The 24457-nt window shown below is 46.1% G+C and overlaps 1 protein-coding gene across 1 annotated transcript in view; it reads left to right on the top strand.

Annotated features, from left to right (window-relative positions):
- The window catches only part of COL6A3 (collagen type VI alpha 3 chain), a 58177-nt gene that overhangs the window by 18284 nt on the left and 15436 nt on the right, over nt 1-24457 (top strand). Inside the window, exons 5-28 of the mRNA XM_088058560.1 lie at nt 473-1075; nt 3299-3898; nt 5153-5719; nt 8436-9053; nt 10147-10746; nt 11325-11927; nt 12321-12923; nt 14577-14923; nt 15411-15489; nt 15838-15983; nt 17170-17262; nt 17622-17675; nt 18600-18671; nt 19585-19611; nt 19729-19773; nt 19881-19934; nt 20100-20162; nt 20550-20615; nt 21311-21364; nt 22113-22148; nt 22682-22744; nt 23028-23090; nt 23780-23842; nt 24296-24358. Coding sequence (XP_087914686.1) covers nt 473-1075; nt 3299-3898; nt 5153-5719; nt 8436-9053; nt 10147-10746; nt 11325-11927; nt 12321-12923; nt 14577-14923; nt 15411-15489; nt 15838-15983; nt 17170-17262; nt 17622-17675; nt 18600-18671; nt 19585-19611; nt 19729-19773; nt 19881-19934; nt 20100-20162; nt 20550-20615; nt 21311-21364; nt 22113-22148; nt 22682-22744; nt 23028-23090; nt 23780-23842; nt 24296-24358 — 5582 coding nt within the window. The remainder of the gene's footprint in view (nt 1-472; nt 1076-3298; nt 3899-5152; nt 5720-8435; nt 9054-10146; nt 10747-11324; nt 11928-12320; nt 12924-14576; nt 14924-15410; nt 15490-15837; nt 15984-17169; nt 17263-17621; nt 17676-18599; nt 18672-19584; nt 19612-19728; nt 19774-19880; nt 19935-20099; nt 20163-20549; nt 20616-21310; nt 21365-22112; nt 22149-22681; nt 22745-23027; nt 23091-23779; nt 23843-24295; nt 24359-24457) is intronic.

The raw sequence follows: 24457 nt of genomic DNA on the forward strand, positions 1-24457 counted from the left end.
CCAGGTGTGTTGGTTAGGTGGAGACTGTTATTTCCTTGTGTCATTGCTCCCAAGAAGCGAATACTTTTCATACCAAACCACCACCATTCAAGTGGTTCCTCTTCAGATAAAAGGAGCATCACCTGCTTATTTTATCTCATGTGCCTCTGAGTGCCAAGACTTCTCCTTACTGCCTTTCATTCTTGCTTTGACATGTACATGTATTTTAATATTCAAGTGTGTAAAAATCACTGTTTTTGTAACTCTTCTCCAACTCTTTAGTGTTTTAGAAAGGGGAAACAGTCAGATTTATTATTAGTCCTCTGCTAGAACCTAAAAAAATAATTCTGTTTGGAAAGCAAGACCTTTCTAAAGGTGTTGAGAGTAACAGTACTCCAAGCAAACAAGAGGTCCTGAACGTTGCTGAGCTGTTGACATAGAGTTGATGCAGGGTGTTTTGGAGGCTAACATGATGTTCATGTGTTACTTGCAGTTATTGAAGTGAACAAGAAGGATATAGTCTTCCTGATAGATGGCTCAACTGCTTTGGGGGCTGCCCCCTTTAACGCAATTCGTGATTTCGTTGCCAAAATTGTCCAAAGGCTGGAGGTTGGACCCGACCTGATCCAAGTGGCTGTGGCACAGTATGCAGACACTGTGAAGCCAGAGTTTTATTTTAACACCCACCAGACCAGAAAGGATGTGATGGCCAATGTGAGGAAGATCAAGCTCATGGGTGGCACAACACTCAACACTGGCTCGGCACTGGACTTTGTGAGGAACAACTTCTTCACCAGTGCTGCTGGGTGCAGGATAGAGGAAGGGGTGCTCCCCATGCTGGTGCTCATCACTGGGGGTAAGTCCAGGGATGCCGTTGACCAAGCCGCAGCAGAGCTGAAAAGGAACCGGATCGTGACCCTTGCCATTGGGTCAAGGAACGCTGACCTGGCAGAGCTTCAAGAAGTTGCTCATGAACGAGATTTTGTGTTCAACCCGAATGACTTCCGCCTTCAGTTCATGCAAGCCATTCTTCCTGAAGTGCTGTCACCTATCCGGACACTCTCTGGAGGACTGATTGTCCCAGAGCCACCTGCAGGTAATTAATGGCTTTTTTCTAATTAAGGAGGTGTGGTTTATAAGTTTGCCAATTCTTATTCTGTGACATGTAGAGATAATGGGGAAAACCACATCAAATGCATGTTCCAGCATGGTTTAATGTGAGTGCATGAACAGGTCAGTGAACTTGGTAGCATGGTTGTTACAGTTTTATTGTTCCTTCCTGGAGATTTTTGTCCTGTTCTGATTTTGTCACCAAGATTTAAAGGCCTGGATGTGGAAGATGTGTTTCGCTAGTTAGGTATCCAAATTGTTCAGTGGAGGCTTTTGCTCTTCTTAGGGTCTGGGTAGCCAGTGAATGGGACACCTGTGAATGTTAAAGTCTCTTCCTCAGTTTGGGAATCATCCATAGTGGGTGTTTGCTCAGAAAAGTAGAGGTTTCCTTGGAGTGTAAAGAACACAAGTGAATTTGTTTGTGGAGATGTTCAGAGCTGATATTGTTGGACTGAAACTCACCCTTTAAGAACATATTTAGTTTTCTTACGATTTACTCAGCTCAAGCCCTAAGAGGCATGTGATGATATTTCAGTGTTGATTTAATCTGTTTGGAAGATGATCCAAAGCTCCATGAAGCCAGTGGACAGTTTTTAATTGTCCTTGCCATTGACACCAGTAGACCTTGGAAGAAACCAACTGATAGGGTCATGTCTTTTGAGGAAGTTCCCCCTGTATTTCAAGAGATGTTCCAGGTGTATAGAGATTTTATACAAATTTCTCAGGATTGCTTCACAATAGAGATGCTTGAGGTGAAATCTATGTTGCACTAGATCATATTTGAACCTTGTATTTGTCTCTCATGGCATATGAACATTAGAAAACCAGAATTTCTTCCAGCTCCCAGTAAGATCAATAGTGAGGTTATTATTGGCTTAAGTAGTTGTTGAATTGTGTCCATATTTTTTCTAGTTTCCCACATAATTTACCATAGTGGAAAAGAAACAGGATGTTTGGAAAGAATCCTGAAAGAATTAAAGGATGTGCCTGATTTACATGAAAAGAAGACATTTTGAAATCAGTTTACCAATACTTGTCCTTAATGAAGATGAATATCACAGGACTTATCATTTAATAAGCTTTGTTTCAGAGTGTGTTTCCAGCTAATACAATTTTGCATGGCTATACACCAAACTTGATGTGTTTATTTTTCAATGTAAATTAAAAATGTTCCTGTGTTTTCTTGTTCTTAAAAGGTCATCCATGCAGTTTCTCTATTTTTCCAGTCTTTTTTTTGTGCTCACAGCTATTCACATACACAATAAGCAAGGGACCGTATCCTACCCCTAACAAATTGTTATTGATAGCAACAAAACTGATTTTGACACTGGGCAGTTGTATTTTAATTGGCTATTGTCTCACCCTGGGCCTTGAATGGCACTTTTCTGGGAAAAATTAAAAATACAGAAAGCCAACACAATCTGTAAAATCTGAAAGCAATCCCTGTATTCCAAAGAACCCTTTATTTCCTTTTTGTTCTGAATAGCTCAGTATTTATATATTTTCTATAAAGGATAGCAAGCTTACAGGGACAAGGCAAGCTAGAGGGTGGATAAATCTATCCAGAAATGCTTTAAACAGAAATAAATTGGGCAGAATTAGCAGTGGGCATAAATAAATCCTTGAATAACTCACTTGGAGGAAGGCATCTACGGGGATGTCTTGGATGACATCAGTTCTTCAAGATTTTATTTAAAAGCTTGGCATTTTGGTCTGTGATCTGGATGTGTTTAGAGCAAAAAACCAGCACAGGGTGATGACCCTGTGGTGTCCCTGGGGTGTAGACCTATGTCCTGGAGCTCAGATGCTTGGAAGGATTTAACCTTAAAAATGAACAAACCAAGGGCTGTCTGCTTACTGCCAAAAGTGGGAAATTTCTCCCCTTCAACAGCCCAAAAAATAGATGCCAGTAACAACAGACAGTAAAGTGCAGAGCTCAGGAAGGTAGGTATCCTCAGGTAGATGTCGAGCCTGACATTTAGAAGAGTTGCTAATCCTTCCCTGCCCAACTCAATAATTTCCAGCAAGGTCCTTGTTACTTCTGTGCTGATCACACTCTTGCTCCTCTCTCTCTCTCTCTCTCTCTCTCTCCCCCCCTAACACGGTTCACATGCATGTACGGCATATGCTGCATGCACACATGATAAAAAAAAAAAATCCATTTTTGTTTTCTGTGATGTCTCATGTTGTTTTCTGTGCTCTACTGCAGTTCAAGTAACCAAAAGGGATATCATCTTTCTTTTGGATGGATCACTCAACGTCGGAAATGCCAACTTCCCCTTTGTGCGGGACTTTGTTGCCACCCTAGTTAACTACCTTGATGTCGGCAGTGACAAAATGCGAGTTGGCTTAGTGCAATTTAGCGACACTCCCAAAACCGAGTTCTCCCTGTACTCCTACCAAACCAAATCTGACATAATCCAGCGTTTGGGGCAGCTGAGGCCCAAGGGGGGGTCGGTGCTGAACACTGGCTCTGCACTGAACTTTGTGCTCTCGAATCACTTCACGGAGGCCGGTGGGAGCAGAATAGATGAACAAGTGCCCCAGGTCCTAGTCCTGGTGACGGCAGGGAGCTCTGCCGATCCCTTCCTCCAAGTTTCCAATGAATTAGCTCGGGCCGGAGTGCTGACTTTTGCTGTTGGCGTTAGGAATGCGGATAAGGCAGAACTTGAGCAGATTGCCTTTAATCCAAGAATGGTGTATTTTATGGATGATTTCAGTGCTCTGTCAGCTTTACCCCAGGAGTTAAAAAAGCCTATAACAACATATGTTAGTGGAGGTGTGGAAGAGGTTCCACTCGCCCCAACAGGTAATACCTACCTTCCTGCATGCTGACTGCATGAAGTTAATCTTGTTTAAGTGAATTTCTTGTTTCCATTGTACACCTTGACACATCTCCAAGCCCTGAGTCATCAAAGTGGTTATGGCTGTGCTTAACTTGATGATCTTTAAGGTCCCTTCCAAACCAAACCGTTCTATGATTCTAAGAATACGTGGCTTGGCACTGGTAGCTCTTAATTTTGTTCAAGTCATTTCTACCACACCTTAAAAGCACAGTTCTAAGTCTTTTGGTAGGTCAGGACAAAAGGAGGACCTGAGTGAGTCTGTGCCCACCAGTCATTGACTCTGGTGTTCCCTTGCTGTTCCCATAACAGGGCCACAACCTTTAAATGCATCATGTGCACTAAATCAGGCAATGGGAGGGTGAGATTTTTGACCATAAAAAGTGGTGTGGAAAGGTTAAAGTCGTACTAAAGAGCACAGAAGAGCAGAGGTCTAGCCAGGAACAGGTGGACAAATCCATCCCCAGAACTATTTTGTCAAAGTGATGTCATCAGGCTGTCATAGAGGCTGGATTTGACTTCAGAAATTCAAAGTTATTCTCCAATATTAAACCCAAAGGCTTTTGGCAAGTTTAACCCCTTTTTAAACAGGTATTTTCTCACTAATTCTGTTATGTGCCCATGAAGATGTAAGAACAACTGGGATGGGTTAGTATGGAAAGGAGACCATTAAGATGAATATGGAGGTACAAGAGGCTTGGGTTTGCCTTGGATATTCAATGAGATCAAAAGGGCATCAAACTGAAACAAGGCTCTCATGGATTTAATGTTCCTTGTGATGCAAGCAGGAGAAGATCCGGAAAATGTTCTGTGTACATGTGCATGAATTGTCTATTTGTTGTCTACTGAGCCTTTAAATAGGAAAAAAACTCCAACCAACCCTCCACTGCTGCTTTACTTCATGTCTGTATTGTCAACATATTGCTAGACCTTAAATATCACTGACTCAGACAATTCATGATGCAATCTGATGTGATACAATATATTATATTTCTATCTGGTGCCCAAATTTATTAAGTCTTAGGATAGACATATCCTTGCTTCCCCTTCTTCCTCAGATGCTGTATAGTTCTGCAGACTTTCAATGCTTTGGTAAATGAGAATATTGAAAGATTGAAACCCAGCTAAGTTGTAGACAGTTTTCTAGGATGACGTATAAGAAGGAAAAAAGCTTTCATTTCTTTCCCCCCCCCTTCTTTTCATTTGTGAATTTATTCTAGAAAGCAAGAAAGATGTTTTATTCCTGATTGATGGCTCAGCCAACCTCTTGGGCAGCTTTCCTGCCGTCCGGGATTTTGTACACAAAGTAATTTCTGACCTGAACGTGGGTCCCGATGCCACGCGAGTCGCTGTAGCTCAGTTCAGCGACACCATCCAAGTTGAATTTGACTTTGCTGAATACTCATCCAAGCAAGATATGCTTGTCAAAGTGAAAAGGATGAAGATTAAAACTGGGAAGCAACTGAACATTGGAGCTGCACTTGATGAAGCTGTAAGAAGGCTGTTTGTGAAGGAAGCTGGAAGCAGGATCGAAGAAGGGGTTCCCCAGTTTTTGGTTCTCCTTGTTGCTGGGAGATCAACCGACAATGTGGAGGAGCCATCGGATATTCTGAAGCATGCTGGAGTTGTAACCTTTGGTATCAAAGCCAAAAATGCTGACCCTGTAGAACTGGAAAGGATTGTCTATGCCCCACAATTCCTTCTGAATGTTGAATCGCTCCAACGGATTTCAGAGCTTCAGCCAAACATAGTCAACCTGTTGAGAACAGTCCAGCTTCAGCCAACAGGTACAGGGAGCCTTGGGGTTTCCAAAAGGCTGAAAGACATGACTTACATGCCCTGCTCAACTGGTAACTGGAGCATTTGGGTCTGGTAATATTTAAAATGATTGTGTAGAAACTGCTGTTGTACTTGGAGTTTCCTCTGCTCACGCTCTGATCCAGCAAGTATTAAGTGCCAAACCAAATTTTAATGATAAGTGGGGAAAATGCCTTTGTTCAGCTGCAAGAGCTGCAGCTGGTGCTGTTTTCAGTGTGTAGAACATGGGACAAACCTGAAATAACAGGATGTTGTTGCCCCAGAGATTTTGCATTAATTGATGTGCAATGCTGGGCAAGGGCTAAAAGAAGCAAATAATAGGTTGTCTCAATTTCTCTTGACATCTTCCCTTTTCTGGAGGAGTGGAATCGAACACACTGGATTCACTCTGCTCTGTTATCTCTTCCAGGACATGATGGCAGTTTCTACATTTTCTATATACACACCAATTAATCAGATGCTCTTGACTCAGTTACCATTTAAGCTCAGTAGATGAGATGGATTAATTGAAGAATAATTTTTAAAAAGTCTTCAAAAAATCACACGGCCACAACAATAAATTCTCACTGCAGTACTGGAAATTATGCATGTCCAGCTGTGTGATTTCCTGAGGCAGCCCTAACTGGAGCATTAGCTCATCTCCCAACAGAAGGTGGAAAGAAGGAAAAGTGTAATAACATCCCTATCTTCTCTCTGTAAAAGGGGCAGATGGACTTAGAATCATAGAAACATAAAAAAGAAATAGGGCTGGAAGGAACCTCAGGGTGCCGTCTGCTTCACATGCATTGTCCATCCTGCTTGTCCGCTGTACATCCCGCTTATCCCCAGCAGGATCTTTTTGCCCAGAACTGGATGACATTGATCTAATCTGTTCTGGAAACCCTTTGGGGGAGACTTCCCAGATTCCATAACCAATCTGTTCAATTGCTTTTATCAGACAACACTTCCCCTTCATGTCACACTTCTTGTCTCCCTAGTCACAGTTCAAGCCTTGTACATCTCCTTCAGCCTGAGGAGGACACAGATGTCAGCTTGCTCCCGAATTTTGTGTGGCAGCCTTTTCATCTACTTTAGGCTTGACACATAGGTCTTGTCACAGTCCTTGTGTCACCAGCTAATTCAACCCTTCCTTGTAGGTCTTGCAGGTTTTCTTCTACATTTTCACCCTTGTCTACCCAATATCAGCCTACTCCAAATGACCAGAGTGAGACGATGGCATCCCCTGGTCATCTCTTACCCAATTCTTTCCATGCAGATTCATGACCCTTCCCCATATTTGTGCAGCTTCTGTCTCAACCAAGACTTGTGCAACCAGTGCTCTTGAATTCCACCCTCCCTTTTAAAACCATTTCTGTCTTGTCCAGACTGCTTGGAATCCCTTTGGCCACCAAGGACTATTAATAATTGTGCTATTTGCTCAGGGATAGCTGCATCCACCCAGTTTTCCTAGTATTCTTGGCTAAAAGATGTCTGTTCCATAAGAGCAACCATATTTTTTTCTTCTTTATCTGCTACACAGGGATTTTAATAGGACTTTTCCCATTGTTCCTGAACTTTAAAGGAATTATATGAAACTGGGATACACCAGGCAATGTCTGCTCCCTCTTCCCACCTACACTAATATTCCTGTGCTATTCATTAACCCACCAGGTTTCCAACAATCCCCTTAAGAAATAAATTTGATCTGAAGTCTGCATTAAGAATTCAACTGCCCTTGTTAATTCTTTATATGGCTAAGATTCATAAGTAGATAATGAATGTTTTCTTCAGAGGGGCAAATCATGCTCCTGCTTGTCCCACTCAACCTTGCTCTAAACAAGCCAACAGTACTTTTTGGGATGTCATCCAGCAGTTGCTGTGTTTGAGGGGCAGTGATGTTTTCTGCTTGGCCAAGCCAAAGCTTTGCAATTTTGTTGGTCAGTAGCATAACAGGTCAAAGTTCTCTGATCTTTGACACTTCATGGTCTTGATTTTGAGATTTTTTTGTTTCTTTGTGGGTTTTTTTGTTTGATTTTTTAAAAAATAATAGTTTGGTCACAATTAGCTTGTTTTTTCCTGCCTGAAGATAGTAAAGAAAAAAAACAAAACAAAACAAAGATCTCTATCTAGCATTTTAGAAGTGCATTTCAGCATTTTCAGCTGGATGTCCTCTCCAGCAATTTCTTAATTTCTTTTCAGCAGTGTTTATTTCTAAGTTCAGTAATGTGTCAGAAAAGCTTTTCTCTCCCACTCTTCACCCTCTTCCTGTGAGCACTCCCCATATGCCATTTCATCCAGGAACTCATTGTTTCTTGGGAACAAAAGATCCCAGGCTCCTGTTGCGTATTTCAAAGCCACATGTCACCTTCCCATGCCCCTTGGGAGCTGTTGGCTTCTCCCAGCCTCAGGTAGGAGATGGCACCCAGAAGTCCCTTGGCACCCTATTTCCCATGGATCTATGATTCTATGACTCGGTGGGTAAGGCATGGAATGCACTGCACTCCGGTTTCCACCGACTTCCACCCATCTGCCTCCTCACCAGGGATTGCTTCCAATGGCAAAGGAACAGAACCACCTTTTCTGACACCTCACCTTCCCCTCCCTGAGCTTTGTACTCCTTTGGTACAATGCATGAGGAGAATATTAATCGCTGCAAAAGAGAATCTCATTTTTCCTCCCCGTTCCCTTACTTGTCTCAAACAGTAGTTGAGAGAGGTGAGAAGAAGGATGTGGTGTTTCTAATCGATGGCTCGGACGGTGTCAGAAGAGGTTTCCCTCTCCTGAAGACGTTTGTCCAAAGGGTTGTCGAGAGCCTGGATGTTGGCCGTGACAAGGTGCGCGTGGCTGTCGCACAGTACAGCAACACCATACAGCCCGAGTTCTTGCTCGACACCTACGAGGACAAAGCAGATCTCGTCAGCGCCATCCAGCAGCTGAAGCTCATGGGAGGCTCTCCTCTGAACACTGGGGCAGCCCTCGATTATCTCATCAAGAACGTGTTCACGGTGTCAAGCGGCAGCAGGATAGCGGAGGGTGTCCCACAGTTCCTGATCCTGCTGACTGCTGACCGGTCCCAGGATGATGTCAGGAGGCCCTCAGTGGTCCTGAAGACGAGTGGCACGGTGCCCTTTGGCATTGGGATTGGGAATGCCGACCTCACAGAGCTGCAGACCATTTCCTTCCTCCCAGACTTTGCTATCTCTGTGCCCGACTTCAGCCAGCTGGACTCGGTGCAGCAGGTCGTCTCCAACAGAGTCATCCGGCTGACCAAGCAAGAGATAGAATCTCTTGCCCCTGACCTGGTTTTCACATCACCCAGCCCAGGTGAGAAGATGTTTGTGTCTGCACCGAGAGCCAGTGGCAAAATATGATGTTTAGTAACATCATGGCTGCAACACAAACTAAGAAAAGCAAAGATGGCCATGGCTAAGACTCCAAGTCTGTCGTGGTTTCCCTGTTGGTGCACTCAGAGTTGGTAGGAGCCATGCAATTAAACTGAGCCACCTTTAAGCCTGAGGTGGTCCATGCTGTATCCACATGGAAGACCCACAAAGTGAATGCTATTGCCTTAATCTTATTTTAAGTGGATGGATTTTAAGTCCACGCTGGTCCTTCTAGAATGGAAATTGTGTCATTTAGATGCTACAGGGACCAATATAAATCAAGGTCAGCTTTCTGCTAAATGTAAGACATGCTGATTTTTCCTACTTTTGCCTCTCATTCACTGGGCAAAGGGAAATTGGAAGCGGGCATCGGGAGAAGGATCAGATCTTATATTTCTGGTCTCCTTTGGAATGAAATACAGCCAGCATATGCCTGGGATGAAGAGTGTCCACCCAGGATCAATCCCTTAGAAATTCACTGTCCTACTCTGTTCACTCCTTTCTAAGCCAGACCACTTTCCTCCATCCCCATTTATCAGTGTGATACTCTGTGATAATTCAGGCTCTGTATTACCTGAATTTCCACTGCAGAAAAAACTTTACTAGGAATCAAAAGGCAGAAACTGAGAGAATAATAGGATAGAATCTTTCCTAGAGGGCAAAGCCAAAGAAAGAGGGGTGGTTCTGAATGCAAAGCAACCTGCCCTGAGTAAAGACTACCACCAGGCTACATTTTCTTGGGTGCAGATCTCACGAGGAATTATTGTTCTGGGTGTCCCATTGCTCCCTCTTACTTCTTTTGCTCTGGAAGTTGCTGTTCTTGCACCCCCTGAGATGTGCCTTGCAGACTGGCCATGTCTCTGGGTTGAACCCAGAGCTTCCTGCTGGGGCTCCCAGGAGTTATCCCAGGCAGAGAGACAAGGAATACCATTCCCATGGCCAGAGGCATGGGTCAGTGGTGCAGATGATGAGCTTAGCTGCTCTCCATAAACAATTCCTGGTGCTTCTTCTGAGCAATGCCTTCTCTCCTGCAGCGGGTGTGAAGAGGGACGTCGTGTTCCTGGTTGATGGCTCCCGCTACGCCGCCCAGGAGTTCTACCTCGTCCGTGACCTCATCGGGAGGATCGTGAACAACCTGGACGTGGGCATCGACACCACCAGGATTTCGGTGGTCCAGTTCAGTGAGCATCCCCACGTGGAGTTCCTGCTCAACACCCACTCCACCAAGGACGAGGTGCAGGGCGCCGTGAGGCAGCTGCGGTCCAAAGGTGGCCAGCTGGTGAACGTAGGGGAGGCCCTGGAGTTTGTGGCCAAGACCATCTTCACCCGGCCCTCCGGGAGCCGCATAGAGGAGGGCGTCCCGCAGTTCTTGGTCATCCTCTCCTCCCGCAAGTCCGACGATGACTTTGAGTATCCATCCCTCCAAGTCAAGCAAGTGGGGGTGGCACCTATGATGATAGCAAAGAACGTGGATACTGAAGAGATGATACAGATTTCCCTTAGTCCTGAATATATATTCCAAGTCTCCAGCTTCCAGGAATTGCCCAGCCTTGAACAGAAGCTGCTGACTCCAATTGAAACCCTGACTGTGGACCAAATCAGGCGGCTGCTGGGAGATGTGCAACCCCCCATAGGTAAGGCACTGGCTCTCTCTGGTTTCCACTCAAACAAATGTTGCCCAAAAGACCTTCTCTTTAAGTCAAGATTTTCCTTAGTTAAAACCAAAGTCGTAGCACATGTACAGTTTTGGAAGGCAAGCTTTTGATAGATGGCAATTCTACCCAAGTACCTAAATACATTATAACCTATGATTTTCAAGTCAAATACCTAAACATGACACCTATTTGGGTCAATTTCAATTCAAATGCACAATGTGTACAATTGCCTATTCCCCCTTAGCAACTCTTAAGGAAACAGGCATAAATCTAGGGCAAAATAAAGCTGGAAACATTGACAAATCCATAGAAGAGTATTAATGAATGAAGCAGATAAGGCTCTGAGTAATGCCTGCTTCAAATACTAGGCAGACACACATTCCCACTTGCACACAGACCCTTTTGAAGAGGCTTCCTGAAACACCATGCCTAAAGTTGGCCAAAATATGCCATGTGGTTTTACTTCACATGACAGCAGGTCACACAGAAATCCCCCAGCAAAGCTTAAGCAGAGGCTTGGCAGGCAAATAATTTCCTCTCTTCTTGCTTCCCCACAGATGTTTCTGGAGATGAAAAGGACATAGTCTTCCTCATTGACAGCTCTGACAGCGTTCGACCAGATGGGCTTGCTCATATTCGGGATTTCATCAGCAGAATTGTCCAGCAGCTGGAAGTGGGGCCAAACAAAGTGCGGGTTGGGGTGGTACAGTTCAGCAATGGTGTCTTCCCTGAGTTCTACTTGAAGACACACAAGTCCAAAAATGCTGTCCTGGAAGCCATCCGCCGCTTGAGGCTTAGAGGTGGGTCCCCCCTGAATGCTGGCAAAGCCCTGGACTTCGTGGTGAAGAACTACTTCATCAAGTCTGCAGGGAGCAGGATAGAAGATGGAGTGCCCCAGCACCTGGTTGTCATCCTTGGAGACAGGTCTCAGGATGACGTGAACAGACCTGCCAGAGTGATCACGTCCACAAACATCAAACCTCTGGGTGTTGGAGCCAGGAATGCGGACAGGGACCAGCTGCAGGTCATTACCAATGATCCTGGGCGTGTGCTTGTGGTACAGGACTTCACGGGACTCTCAACCTTAGAAAAGAGGGTGCAGAATATTCTTGATGAGCTCCCGATACCTACAACAGACTCACCTGGACCATTCCTACCTGGTAAGGCTGCTATTCATCCTGAAGACTGTTCTGAACAGAGAATAGATGGTATTTCTATAAAGTGAAAATGATTCTGTAATACCACCTTTTGATTCCCAAACCTTTAGTTGGGTTGATTAAAAGAAGTCTTTGAAGTTGTTGAGTTAGGAAAGAACATAATTAAATTTGGAAAGAGATGAGGGTGCCTATCACAAGTAATGTTGTATGAAGTGTTATACAAAAATTTTCTTGTATGGATGTATAATCCTTCCAAGAGTCAATGAAACTAAAATGGTAGAAAGGAGAGAGAAATTTCATTTTCAAAGTGCTACTTCACAAATCCCTCAGCAGTTTAAATGTTAGAAGAGCTGCAAACAATTACTATCAACTGTGTTTTCTTTGTAATCTTCTCAGGGGGTAAAAAGCAGGCTGACATTGTGTTTTTGCTGGATGGCTCTATCAACCTGGGAAGAGATAACTTCCAAGAAGTTCTCCAGTTTGTCTACTCTGTGGTGGATGCCATTTACAGGGATGGCGACTCTATCCAGGTAGGACTGGCTCAGTACAACTCGGATGTCACTGACGAGTTCTTCCTCAAGGACCACTCCACCAAAGCTCAGATTTTAGATGCTATCAACAAAGTCATCTACAAAGGTGGGAGAGTGGCAAACACAGGCGCGGCCATCAAGCACATCCAGGAGAGACACTTTGTGAAGGAGGCTGGCAGCCGGATTGACCAGAGGGTGCCCCAGATCGCCTTCATCGTCACGGGCGGGAAGTCTACGGATGACGGGCCAAGGGCCTCCTTGGAAATCACGCAGAAAGGCGTCAAGGTGTTCGCAGTCGGTGTGAGGAACATTGACCTGAAGGAAGTCAGCCTGTTGGCCAGTGAGAGCGCCATGAGTTTCAGAGCATCCACAGCCCAGGAGCTGTCAGAGCTGAATGAGCAGGTCCTGGTCACGCTGGAAGCTGCCATGGAGGAGAGATTGTGCCCAGGAACAACAGATGTGACAAGAGGTAAGGACAATCTCTTCATGATGTTCCCAGGTCATTCTCAGGGGTGACTTTTAATATCCAGTGTGTTTTGATGGACTTGTCTGTCCTACTGTTGTGCTTTACCTATGGCCTGAGGTGCAGCATGGGTTCTTTCCTCCTCCAGGAGTCTGATGGGGGCTGCAAACCTTTGGTGGAAGAGCTGCCTGTCCATGGCCTCCAGCCTGTCAATGACTGGAGTAACATCACCACAGAGACCACCGTGGTGGAATTAATTTCAGATGTGACAGCTGGGCACTAAATCACTGGTCTCCTACCACCACACTTAGCCTTTGGACTAAATCCTGCTTTGGACTTTCTCATAGGGACATGATACCAGTATCATCTTGACAGACCAACTTGCTTCTTGCCAAAATGAAAAGTGATGGCCCTTCTTTCCCCTCTCTTTGTCTATTAAAACATCACTGACATTTTTGGCCATTCAGGCATGCACGGTATGCTGGAAATCACAGAATCATAGAATTCTTGTATAGTTTGAATAAGAGGGGACCCCAAATACCATCTTGTTCCAAATTCCCTGCCATGAAACACCTTCCACTATCCCAGGTTGCTCCAAGACCTGTCCTACCAGGCCTGGAACACTTCCAGGGATAAGGTTGCCACAGTTTCCCTGGGCAACCTGTGCCAGGGCCTCACCATCCTCACAGGGAAGAAATTCTTCCCAATATTCCATCTAACCCTGCCCTCTGGCAGTGGGAAACCATTCCCCCTGCTGTCACTCCAGGACCTTGTCCAAAGCCTATGTCCAGCTCTCTTGGAACCCCTTAGACAGTGGAGGGGATAAACAGAATTTCCCTTGGCAGATCATCCAGGATGTCCACCTGATCTCATGACAGGTATATAAGGAAAAACCAGGGCACGAGTGGTTGTAGTTTAAGGTAAATTTGCCTCAAGAAGGAATCCCATGATTTGGCTACTTCAGAAGCCAAGCAGGGGAATTGTAGTGAGTCAGTGAGTTGGTATTGCTGTCGGATCAGACTCCCAGCAGCTGGTTTTACTTACTGCATTTCAGCCAGTCCTACTCTCAGCACAACAGACCATTGCTCAGCCCTCTGACTTTGAGCAGAGGCGTTTCCTGAACCTCTGGAGAAAAGAAAAGTCGAGGCCCAACAGCCCTGAGCTGAGCAGCAGCTCCAGCTGAGAAGAAGAACTGAGTGCTGGGAAAAGCTGGTGGTATTAACTTATCCCAAGTGTGGTTAAGATATTAATCAGGCAGTGTGGCTAATATGAAAGGGAATTCAAACACCTCCCTGTGAGTGTCACTTTGAGCACAGGCAGAAGGTGCTCACTGTACAAGAACTGACAGGTTTCCATGTGCTGGAGAGAGAGAAGCAGACTTAGCTGCCTGATGAAAATGCTAATTTCTCTAGGACTTGGTTCAGGCAGCTCCTCCCATTGTTAAAAATTAAGAAAAGAAAATTAATAAAATGCAAGTTTTCCCAGGTTATCACTGCTATGGTGAAAGGAAACAGGAGGCACTTGTGCAGCAAGTGGTGTCAGTTCTTGATGCAGTGTGTTCATTAACTACTAAAAAGGTAATTAGAAAAGCCATTACTTGAAAACCAATCACCACGCTGCTCCATGATGTTCTTCTCTCTTTCTTCATTCCCCTCTCAGATTGTGACTTAGATGTGATAATTGGCTTTGATGTCAGTGATGTTGGGCCCGGCCAAAGCATATTCAGCTCCCAGCGAGGTCTGGAGTCGAGAGTGGAGTCCGTGCTGAACAGGATAACGCAGATGCAGAAGATCAGCTGCACTGGCAACCAGGCACCCAATGTCAGGGTGGCCATCATGGCCCAGGCCCAGGGGGGACCCGTGGAGGGGTTGGACTTCTCCGAGTACCGGCCCGAGCTCTTGGAGAGGTTCCTGGACATGCGGACCCGCGGGCCCTATTACCTCACGGCAGACACTCTGAGGTCCTACCTGAGCAAATTCCGATCCTCGCCCTCTGGCAGCACCAAGGTGAGTCAAGGCCAAGGTCTCTGGGGCAGTACTGGCCATCAAAGTTGATTTCTGATGTCCTTTGGCTGGTTAAGAAACTGTAAATTCACGATACATTTTTGTAAAGAATTAATTAAATTAATTGAATTTATTCACCATAAGCTTAAGCCCTGCTTGTTTGCTGCACTCTCCCTGCATTGTCAAGGTCCTGTCCTGACAATTGATGAGCATCACTGTAGCCAGTTCCCACAATCACTGCTTGGCTGCAAATTATTGCTCTCCAGGTATTTCCTGTGTTGTGCTCTGGCAACACCTGCATGATGTACAGGAACAGGAATGTACAGGAACCTGGCACAGGAATGTAGAGCTCCAAGGCCTGGAAAAGGTGTAGAAATTCCCTCACCTTCTCTCAGATGAAGCATTGGAAAAAGGCCCTTCAGGCTGCACGCTGTTTGTGTTTCACACCTGAAATATTCTGAGTCTTGACAGAAATTTGTTTCTCTCCCAGGTCATAATCCATTTTACTGATGGTGTAGATGAGCCGATAAATCAGCTGGAGGCTCCTTCATCTACTTTACACTCAGAAGGTAATTTTTTTGCTCTTCCAGGCCATGATTATAGTCCATGTTAACATGTAACCCAGTTTGCCACCATTTCTCCTAAATCCATCTGCTTTTGGTAGTAAGAGCTAAGGATTTTGTGAGTTCTTGCTGTTCTTCACTGCCTTCCTGTGATGTTTAGCTGCTGTCTGCCACCAGAGCACTTACACAGTGGGCAACTTACACAGGATACGTCTGAAGATGTTTGCTCTCTATTGAAAAGGCTCTGTTTGCAATCAAAGATGTGGATAATGATGTGTTATCACAGGGCAGGGTGTGCAGGCCCTCCAGAGAGCCTCTCCCCATCGCAAAGCCCCTTCTGCTTCTCCCTGCCAGGAGTCAGCGCTCTCATCTTCGTCGGGCTGGACCGAGTGACCAACTTTGACAGAGTGATGCAGCTGGAGTTTGGCCGTGGGTTCACCTACAACAGACCACTCAGAGTTAATCTGCTGGACTTGGATTTTGAGCTGGCAGAGCAGCTTGTAAGTAACTTGGCACAAGGCAGCGCTGCCTTGTAGCGCTGGAGGAAAGCCCACGGCTGGATCTCCTGCAGGGCTGAGCCGTGGCTGGATTACACCTCTTGGCTCTGCTCCTCTCCCCTCCCTGCCTCACGTCAGCCCTTTTCACAGATGCCACAGCAAATAAAGTTCAGAGCAGATCACAGTCTCTTCTCACTCCTGAAGAAACCCTGCTCCAGCTGAAGCTTTAGGTCAAATGGGACGGGATAAGATGCCATCAAAAGCTGCAGTGCCAAAAACCCGCCCTCTGCCTGTGTTTACACTGTTGGTTTTTTTAGCCTCACAGCAATGCTCTGTCATGTCTGTCAGTGCTAAAGCTCTTGTAGAAGTGTTGCTTTCGAGGTTTCTTTCCCTGATCTCATACACTGCCTGTATTTTAGACATGATGAAGGATGAAGGAGCTGTCCTTTAAGGCCTTTATTTTTCACAGATTCACTTCTTTACCAAGGCCTAGGCCCTCTTGAGTGTTGACTTAATTTGCTGTCAACCTCAGTATGTCCAGTTCCTCCCAACTTCTCAGCTGCTACCAGCACAATTGAGCTCCTTTTCCAGTAGATTTATTAAGATTGGGCTTAACCACTGGTCCCTGTGGTGACCTTGCTAGGCCATTCCCCACAAATCAAAGTGCAGCCACTTGTGAGTGAGCCTTGGGTTTTGGGATAAAAGTTGGTCCTCAGCCCCTCCCCAAGTAATTCAGCCTAGGAAAATCCTTCCAAAATGTAAATGTGCGAAGCTGGCAGGAAACGTTTGCAGCCAGCAATGTACTTGGCAAAGAAAGTGGCTTTTTTCCCCTCTTCTTTCTGTTGGATGATGTAAAACCAAGCTGTGGTTTCTCTGGGTCCATATCATTCTTTTTAATGTTTTTTTTTTCTCCTTTACTGTGTGCTTGCAAATTGTTCTCAGCCTGTGGGTTGCTGGTGAGCTGCTCACTGCAGTGACTTTCTCATGGCCTGCTCCATAGCCTGGATTTTTTTCTTTGGGGATGAGATTCCTCTCTTCAGTGACAGGCACTGCTCTGGGGACTGATGTCCTACTAAATGCACTCCACAAGTTCTGCAGTTTCTGTTTAAACCCTTCCCTCTGGTGCCCAAAATCAGGTGCTGGGGCTCTGGCAGGTTTCTAACACTTTCATTTCCCATTTTTCCTGCAGGACAACATCGCAGAGAGGACGTGCTGCAAGGTCCCCTGCAAGTGCTCAGGACAGAGAGGGGACAGAGGTGTGCCAGGCTCTATAGGACCAAAGGTAGGTCCCCTAGCTGGGGATGAAGGGTTGTGTAGTTGTAATGAGGACATCAGCTCCACTTACTCCCCCCATTTGAAAACTGACCCTGGGACTTGCAGAGCAATTGGGGGCTGCTCTTCTTCCCTTTTCCCACAGCCTTAGTGCTGCAAAACACCCAAGAGGGCAGGGATAAATGGCTGGAAAGACAGGATGAATCATCCTGTGAAACAATTCAGGGACATCAAAAGGAGATTATATCTCTCATTAACACATATGACCAAGCAGCTGCTTTGTGCTTATCTAGGAAAACCTTCAATATCAATCACAGAACTACAAAGGAAATTCACTATTTTCATTTTCTTTCTTTCATTGTCTTCTAGGGTGTCACGGGGGATCTTGGCTACGGGGGCTACCCTGGTGACGAAGGAGGACCGGTGAGTGATTGCCCCTGCTCATGTGGGGACCTCACCACAGTCAAGTGTTTGGAGCATTTCCACTAAATGAAAAGCCTCCAAACTTTTTCTGATGGAAATGTGGATGTGGGTTAGAACAGACAGCAGAACTCTGAGCTTCCCACACCTGACAGACTGAGTTGCTGGTCTCAGCTTCTCCTGAGAGAAAGTCAGTAGGGAGTTTCTCAAGAGCTGGAGAAGGATGTTGAAGGGAATAACTCCCATTATTTGATGTGACCCCTCTCTGTGCTATTCCCCAAGGCAAATAAAATCCTCAACTTCATCAAATCTGCAGCCTATGGCAAAGTCATCCATGCCACCTGCAGCTGAAAGATTTGAGCTAGTCCAAAAGTGGAACCAAGAGTGATGTTCCTATCCATCACACGGCAGGCAACGTGAATCCAGTGAATTCTTACTAACTCTTCTTCTAAGCTCTGCTTGAATCCCACGTCAGCCCTGGAATAAACATCCCTCCAGCATCACTCCCAAGGGGTGAGGTCGAGGCCAAGGGGCTGACGGTGCTCACGGCTTTTCCAACAGCGCAGGCACGGGCCAAAGGCTGCTGTGACACATCACATGCCAGGCAATGTTTTCCCGGGGCTTGAAGGTCAGGATGGGATTAGACATCTGTGCAGAGCTCTGAGGGCTTCATCTTGTCGTTTTAATTTTGAAAGGCAAGTTTCACAAAGCTCTTTCACAGCTGAGGGATGGGGAAGGATGTTTCTCTCTCAGTGATGAAGACTTGCAGTTGGTCTCTACATGAGGGAAGGCTGTGGGCAAGGGATGGTGGAGTGGCCAGGCAAAACCTGCTGCTCCTGTGCCTCCAAGCCACCTCCTGTGACAGGTAGCCACAGAAATTGTCTTAGCAGGCAACCCCTGACTTGTTTTTTCCCCTCTATGCACCAGGGTGAGCGTGGACCACCAGGTGTGAATGGGACACAAGGTTTCCAGGGATGCCCCGGGCACAGAGGAACAAAGGTACGTGTGTGACAAGCCTGCACAGAGAAGACCCAAAGTCCAGTGGGTGGGATTACCCCAGGGGTAACTCCTGCTGCTTTAGAAGGTCACACAACCTCTGCCACGTGCTCTTGAGTGCTTGTGTCCACCTGGCCAGGCACCAGGGCTTTCAGAGACTGTTGTGGCTTTGGCGTTGCTATGAAGAGCAAAAAGGCAGCCCAGAGACCCAGGCTCAGTCCACAGGCAAGGATGATCTATCTTCTGCAGTCTGGCTCTGGGGGAAAGATTTGGGAAGAGATGGATGTGCATGTCTTGGCACAGAGCTGGAACAGTGAGTGGGTGGAACTCTGCTGTTGGGGAAAAGGGAGACAAGTGAGCCATGGCTGAGGCTTTAAAGAGGAACTTTGAGCTAATGGTCCAGGACAGCAGCTGCACCTCAAGCCAGAAAAGGTGGTGAAACATATAATATTTATGGGAAATAGTGAAATTAAGGGGATGTTTCCTCCCATTTGCTCTGACCACATGATCTTCTGGCAGGGAGAAGAAGAAAGCATGAACCAAGCCTATTTGCTGCAGCCGAGATTCTGAGTCTCGTTAAAAATCTGTTCAGCCTTGGACAAAGGCAGTAGGACTGGCTTTGGATTAACATAAAAATGAGTGTAGGGAGAATCAAAAGTCAGTGAAGGAAGAGTTGTGGCTAAGGAGTGAAATATTTTATTGATCAGCTGGATTAACCCTCATGCCCCACGTATTTTATCTTGGCACAAGTGTTGGGGAGGCAGCTGAAGACAAACCTTAACATAAGAGAAATTAGGGAAAGTCCTGTCCTGGTCGTGTCTGTGGGTCTGCCACCAAGCCCAGCCCTCCTTCTCCACTGCTTCCTATGGCAGTGAGCTGGACAAAAGTGGAGTAACTCTCTTTTCTATCTCCTTAGGGCTCTCGGGGATTCCCAGGAGAGAAGGTAGGAGCTATTTCCTCATGCCACAGCAGTGAGCTGTGAGTGTGCAGCACATCAATATCCCTCTCCCCATTCCCCCTTCTCCTCAGTGAGCATTTGCCCCTTGTCTCCCTTCCACAGGGTGAACTGGGAGAAATGGGTCTGGATGGCATCGATGGAGAAGAGGTCAGTAATTTTAATTGTTTTTCTCTTAATGACTCGATGCATCAGTGAAGTATCTAAAAAGCACCTTGGAAGTGGCAAATATTCTAAAATATTTTTCTTTTTTTTAGGGAGACAAGGGATTGCCTGGCTCCTCTGGAGAGAAGGGATATTCTGGCAGGAGGGTAGGCTTTAATCACTTTTACAGTGGGGCTGAATGATGGCATTGAGGTGGATTTGAGCCAGGGGAGGGTGAAAAGCCGTCGTGCTCCCCTCAAGGCTGAGGGCTGGGCAGAGATGCTTTCAACAAGCAAGATCTGCTCTTCCTAACTCTCCATCTCTTCCCACAGGGAGATAAGGGTGTTAAGGGTGAACGAGGAGAACGAGGTGACCGCGGGCTCCGCGGAGATCCGGTAAATACTGCTAAGGCATCTTCTTGATTTTCCACCCACTTTCCACTAATCCTAGGGTCATCAGAGAGGGTGGCTCTGGCTTACTAAATGCTGTTTGACAGTGGCAGGTCCCACGACAGAGCAAGGACTCAGAGGTGACATGTGGGTTCCACATGATACCAACCCATCCATTGCTGCTTCACCATATTAAAATTCCCCCTCCTCGTCTTCTTCAGTATTATTTCCCAGTTGAAAAGCTGTGCCTGTCTGAAAACAGCAGCAATACTTCATCTATTTCAGTCAAAAAAGGAAAATAACGTTGGTTCTCAGCTGTAGCAGAGCAGTTTACAAGATTTAATTTTTTTGTCCCACTTACACAGATGTTTCCCATTGCTCTGTTGCTTTCAGGGAGATTCAGGAGCTGATAACACTCAACGGGGCCCCAGAGGACAAAAGGGTGAAATTGGACCAATGGTAATATTTCTTTCTTGTCTTGTATTGTTTTTTGGTTTTAACAACAGAATGGAACAGAGAAAGAGAGAAAAAAAGATGCTATCAAAAAGATGCAAGTTTCTTAAACTCATTGTGCCTTGTCAGATGGAATATTTTTTTCTACTAGAAAATGTTGTTGGTTTGCAACCAAAACTTTCTCTGGGAAGATGTCAGTTTAGAAGATTTGTGTGTAAAAAGCACCTTTTTAAAAAAAAAATAAATTATTATTTTACAATGCCTTCTTGGGATAATGCTTCTGAAAATAACTCTGTACTTGGAAATTACCTTTGTATGTTCTCATGGGTCATATAAAAAAGCAGAGAACTGATTAGATTATACTAAATCTAAACCTCCTGATTCACCTGAAACCTTTACAAGGAAAAAAAACCCCACACACTCCTTGGAGAATTTCAAAGCCCATCTGTTTTCACACCAGCTCACAATAAAAAAATGCATCTTAAATTGTCAGAAGGCATTTCCCAAAGAATAGGAATGTTGACCTCTGCTGGCTCAGAAACTTGATGGAAAATCTCTGTGAGCTGTTAGAAGGATTCCCACCAAAGCAGGACTATTAACTTGTGTGAAAGCATGAAAGGAGCCGTTTTTTGAGAATTTAATCTGTTTTCCCAGTGCCTGTTTATCTCAGGGCTCTCACTTGTGTTTTGTTTTTCCCTTAGGGAGATCCTGGACCAGTAGGGCCGAAGGGCCAAGATGGTAGAGATGGGAGTAGGGTGAGTTGTCAGACCTCCAGTCAGCAAGGCCCAAATTTAGACTGACATAACTTTTCCCCTCCTTTCTTTCCATGTACTTTGTTTCACAAGCATCAGGAATTCAACCTCAAAACCCAACAAAACACCCCCCAAAAAAAGAAAAATATCTAAAAAGGAGAATGCCTCATGGCTTCCTGGCTTGTTGTAGAGACTTTAAAAGTCAAATTTATTCCCATGGAAAAATTCAGTGCTCAGGTCAGTGGAGTTACATGATTTATATATAAAGCCAGGTTGGATGGTGCTTGGAACAACCTGGTCTAGTGGAAGGTGTCCTTGCCCATGGCAGGGGGTTGGAATTAGATGGTCTTAGAAGTACCTTCCAATCCAAACCAGTCTGTGATTCCATGATTTGCATCTGCATTTGGCTGCTGGTTTTGGAAAGCCAAAAACCAAACTGGAGCTGGGATGTCTGGGATGTGCTCCCTGCTGCGTGTCCCTCCTGCCTCGGGGGTGGTGACACACCCCTGCCATGCATGAGGGAGCAGCTCACCTGCATGGGGGATGTGAGGAGCGAGAAAACATGCCCAAGTCTGATTTAATAGATCTGACCATGTGGATTTTCCTTTTCCTCTCCCCACCAGTAGCTTAAAATATCCAAATGTAATTTTTGGGCTATAAGAAGAATTGATAAGAAGCATTGATCTAAAAGCAATAGTGAAAGGTGTGCTTACATTATTAGCAACAAGCCTAATTGTTCCTTCATTTGCAGGGCATGGCAGGACGAAGGGGGCCCATAGGAGTTAAGGTAGGTGGTAATGGGACAAAACATGGGGCTCCTGCCATACCACGGGCCAGGCAGCCCCAGCACCCAGAGAGATGTGCCAAGAAAAGAGACATGCAGGCTTTGCTTGTTCCTCTCTGCCTCCTCTCTCCTCCACATTTCCCAACTCCTCCTCCTCCTCAGGCTCATCTCCCTGTGTGCTTCCTGCTGGACTCGGTGCAGAACCAACTGTCCACGTGCCTGCCTGTCTCCTACAGCATTCCCTGGTGGGATGTTCTGTCCCCATGTGCTGCTGGAGCAGTGTAACAGGGCCAGAGCATGATGGTTGATGCCCATCGATTGCAGGAGGCAAATTGCCCCCACCATCACTGTGCTTGTTATCTTCTAACACCATATATTGAAAAAAAAACCACAAGGGAAGAAAAACCAACTGAAAATCTGTTCTTCCCTGCACCTTGTGCAGCTGTGGATACCCTGACCTCCCCTTTCCCTTCCCATGGTGCTGACCACGTCCTCCCATGCTAACTAACCTGTACTGTCCTGTTTTATACTTCCAGGGCACCACGGGCTTGCCTGGTCAAGCAGGGCCAGCTGGAGAGCAAGGCATGCGAGGGCCACAGGTCAGTGTGGGTTCACAGCAGAGGAAAAGCCTTGCCCCACGATGCTGTGGTGTTACTTCATCACAGACACTTCCCCAGAGAGTCTCACCCCAAAAAACTGTTGGGATTTGGGTATTTTTGGGTGTGCTGTGGCCTGGCTGTCCCGCCTGCCACTATGCTCACACCAGCCAAGGTGTGACGTGTTTGCAAAGCATCCCTCAGACACTGCAGCATTTGCCTCCCCTTGGATCTTGGTGTGTTTCTGTCCACGTGTGCTGACAGCCTCTCTTTTCTTCCCACACAGGGTCCCCCTGGCCAGGTTGGCACACCAGGCATCAGAGGAGAGCAGGGTGTCCCTGGACCCAGGGTAATCCTTCTGCTGCTTCCCAGACATTGGCCCAACTATACTGCTGTTGAACTAATAAGATTCCAATGTGTCTTCACATTCCCCTCTCCTAGGACTCCAGCTCTGCTCCACTCTCTTTTAACACACTCTTCCAGCGTGATTCTCCTCTCAACTTACGCTTAAGACTCCTTGATCAAGAGTTACAGAAGAGAAAGAGCTGAAAGCAATCACAGAAGAGTCAGGACTTCAGTGCTTGGCCCATTATTGCAATTTTAGTTAAAGAGGGTCCCTGAGTGACTGGTGGGGCATCTCTGTGATGTTTCATGCTCTGAAGCCAGATCATGACCATCTCACATGTCTTCAGGGGCCACCCCACGTATTTATTTCTCCCTCCTGCTGCATTCCTCAGCTACACCCATCGACACAAAGCCATATTGCATTTTCCCACCCCCAGCATGGTTTTCCCCCTCTTGCTTTCCTGTGGGTGTTTTCTTAGGGATATTATAAATTGCTGCTGACATTTGCTTGGAACTGAGCTGGACCTCCAGCCCTCCCCAAACATGAAGGAGACTTCTGAATTTCCTGAGGTGTTTGAGAGACATCAGCCACAGTAGTCAATACATGACTCCTATGGTCATCCAATTCCCTAGTTCCTAGTACCTGAGTTTTCTTGAATGTTGCCAACATGCCTCTCCCCACTTGCATTCCAGGCTGGGAATGGACCTCCAGGACCTGCAGGAGAACGTGGCAGGATTGGTCCCATGGGAAGGAAGGTATGTCTTTAGGACCACTGGGCATCAGGAGCTAAAGCTGCATTGAAAAGCTGCTGGGTTTTGCATGGGCTTAAAGAGATACATGAGATGAACCTCTTGGGCTTGCACAGCGTGGAGAAAAGCGACTCTGTGCTCGTTGTCTCATTAGGCCCCCATTTCAGTGAACAGAATGGCAAAAGTAACTCAGCAACTGAGACTCCCAAGCAACTTTCCTGGGCAGATTCTCAGAAAATGCCCATGTGGGAAGGTTTTGTTTTTCCTGAAATCACCAAAGGTCCCACTAAGGAGCATGCACTTGGCAGCATTTTGGGCTGTGTAGGTCCAGTCCTGCCTTTCTGCCACAAGGAGGGCTGCAGACTGCTCTGTGCAAATAAACCAGTATTGATGGGGTGGGGAAGGCTCAGAGCTGCCTGGAGTTTCAGCACATGCTTTAACAGATGCTCCTCTTTTTAGGGTGAGCCTGGAAACCCTGGACCCAAAGGGCTGACTGGACAGCCAGGCCCACGAGGAGAGATGGTGAGTGTGGCCATGCCCTCACACCTCTAAGGACGCTTAAAGAACTTTAAGGAACATTTAAGAGTTTCACAAAGGCCTGTGGCTTCAGTGGGTTCTTTC

The sequence above is a fragment of the Pseudopodoces humilis genome, chromosome 8, assembly GCF_049639895.1.
Source record: "Pseudopodoces humilis isolate 2021_Gansu_Grassland_sample_001 chromosome 8, ASM4963989v1, whole genome shotgun sequence".
Classification (NCBI taxonomy): domain Eukaryota; kingdom Metazoa; phylum Chordata; class Aves; order Passeriformes; family Paridae; genus Pseudopodoces; species Pseudopodoces humilis.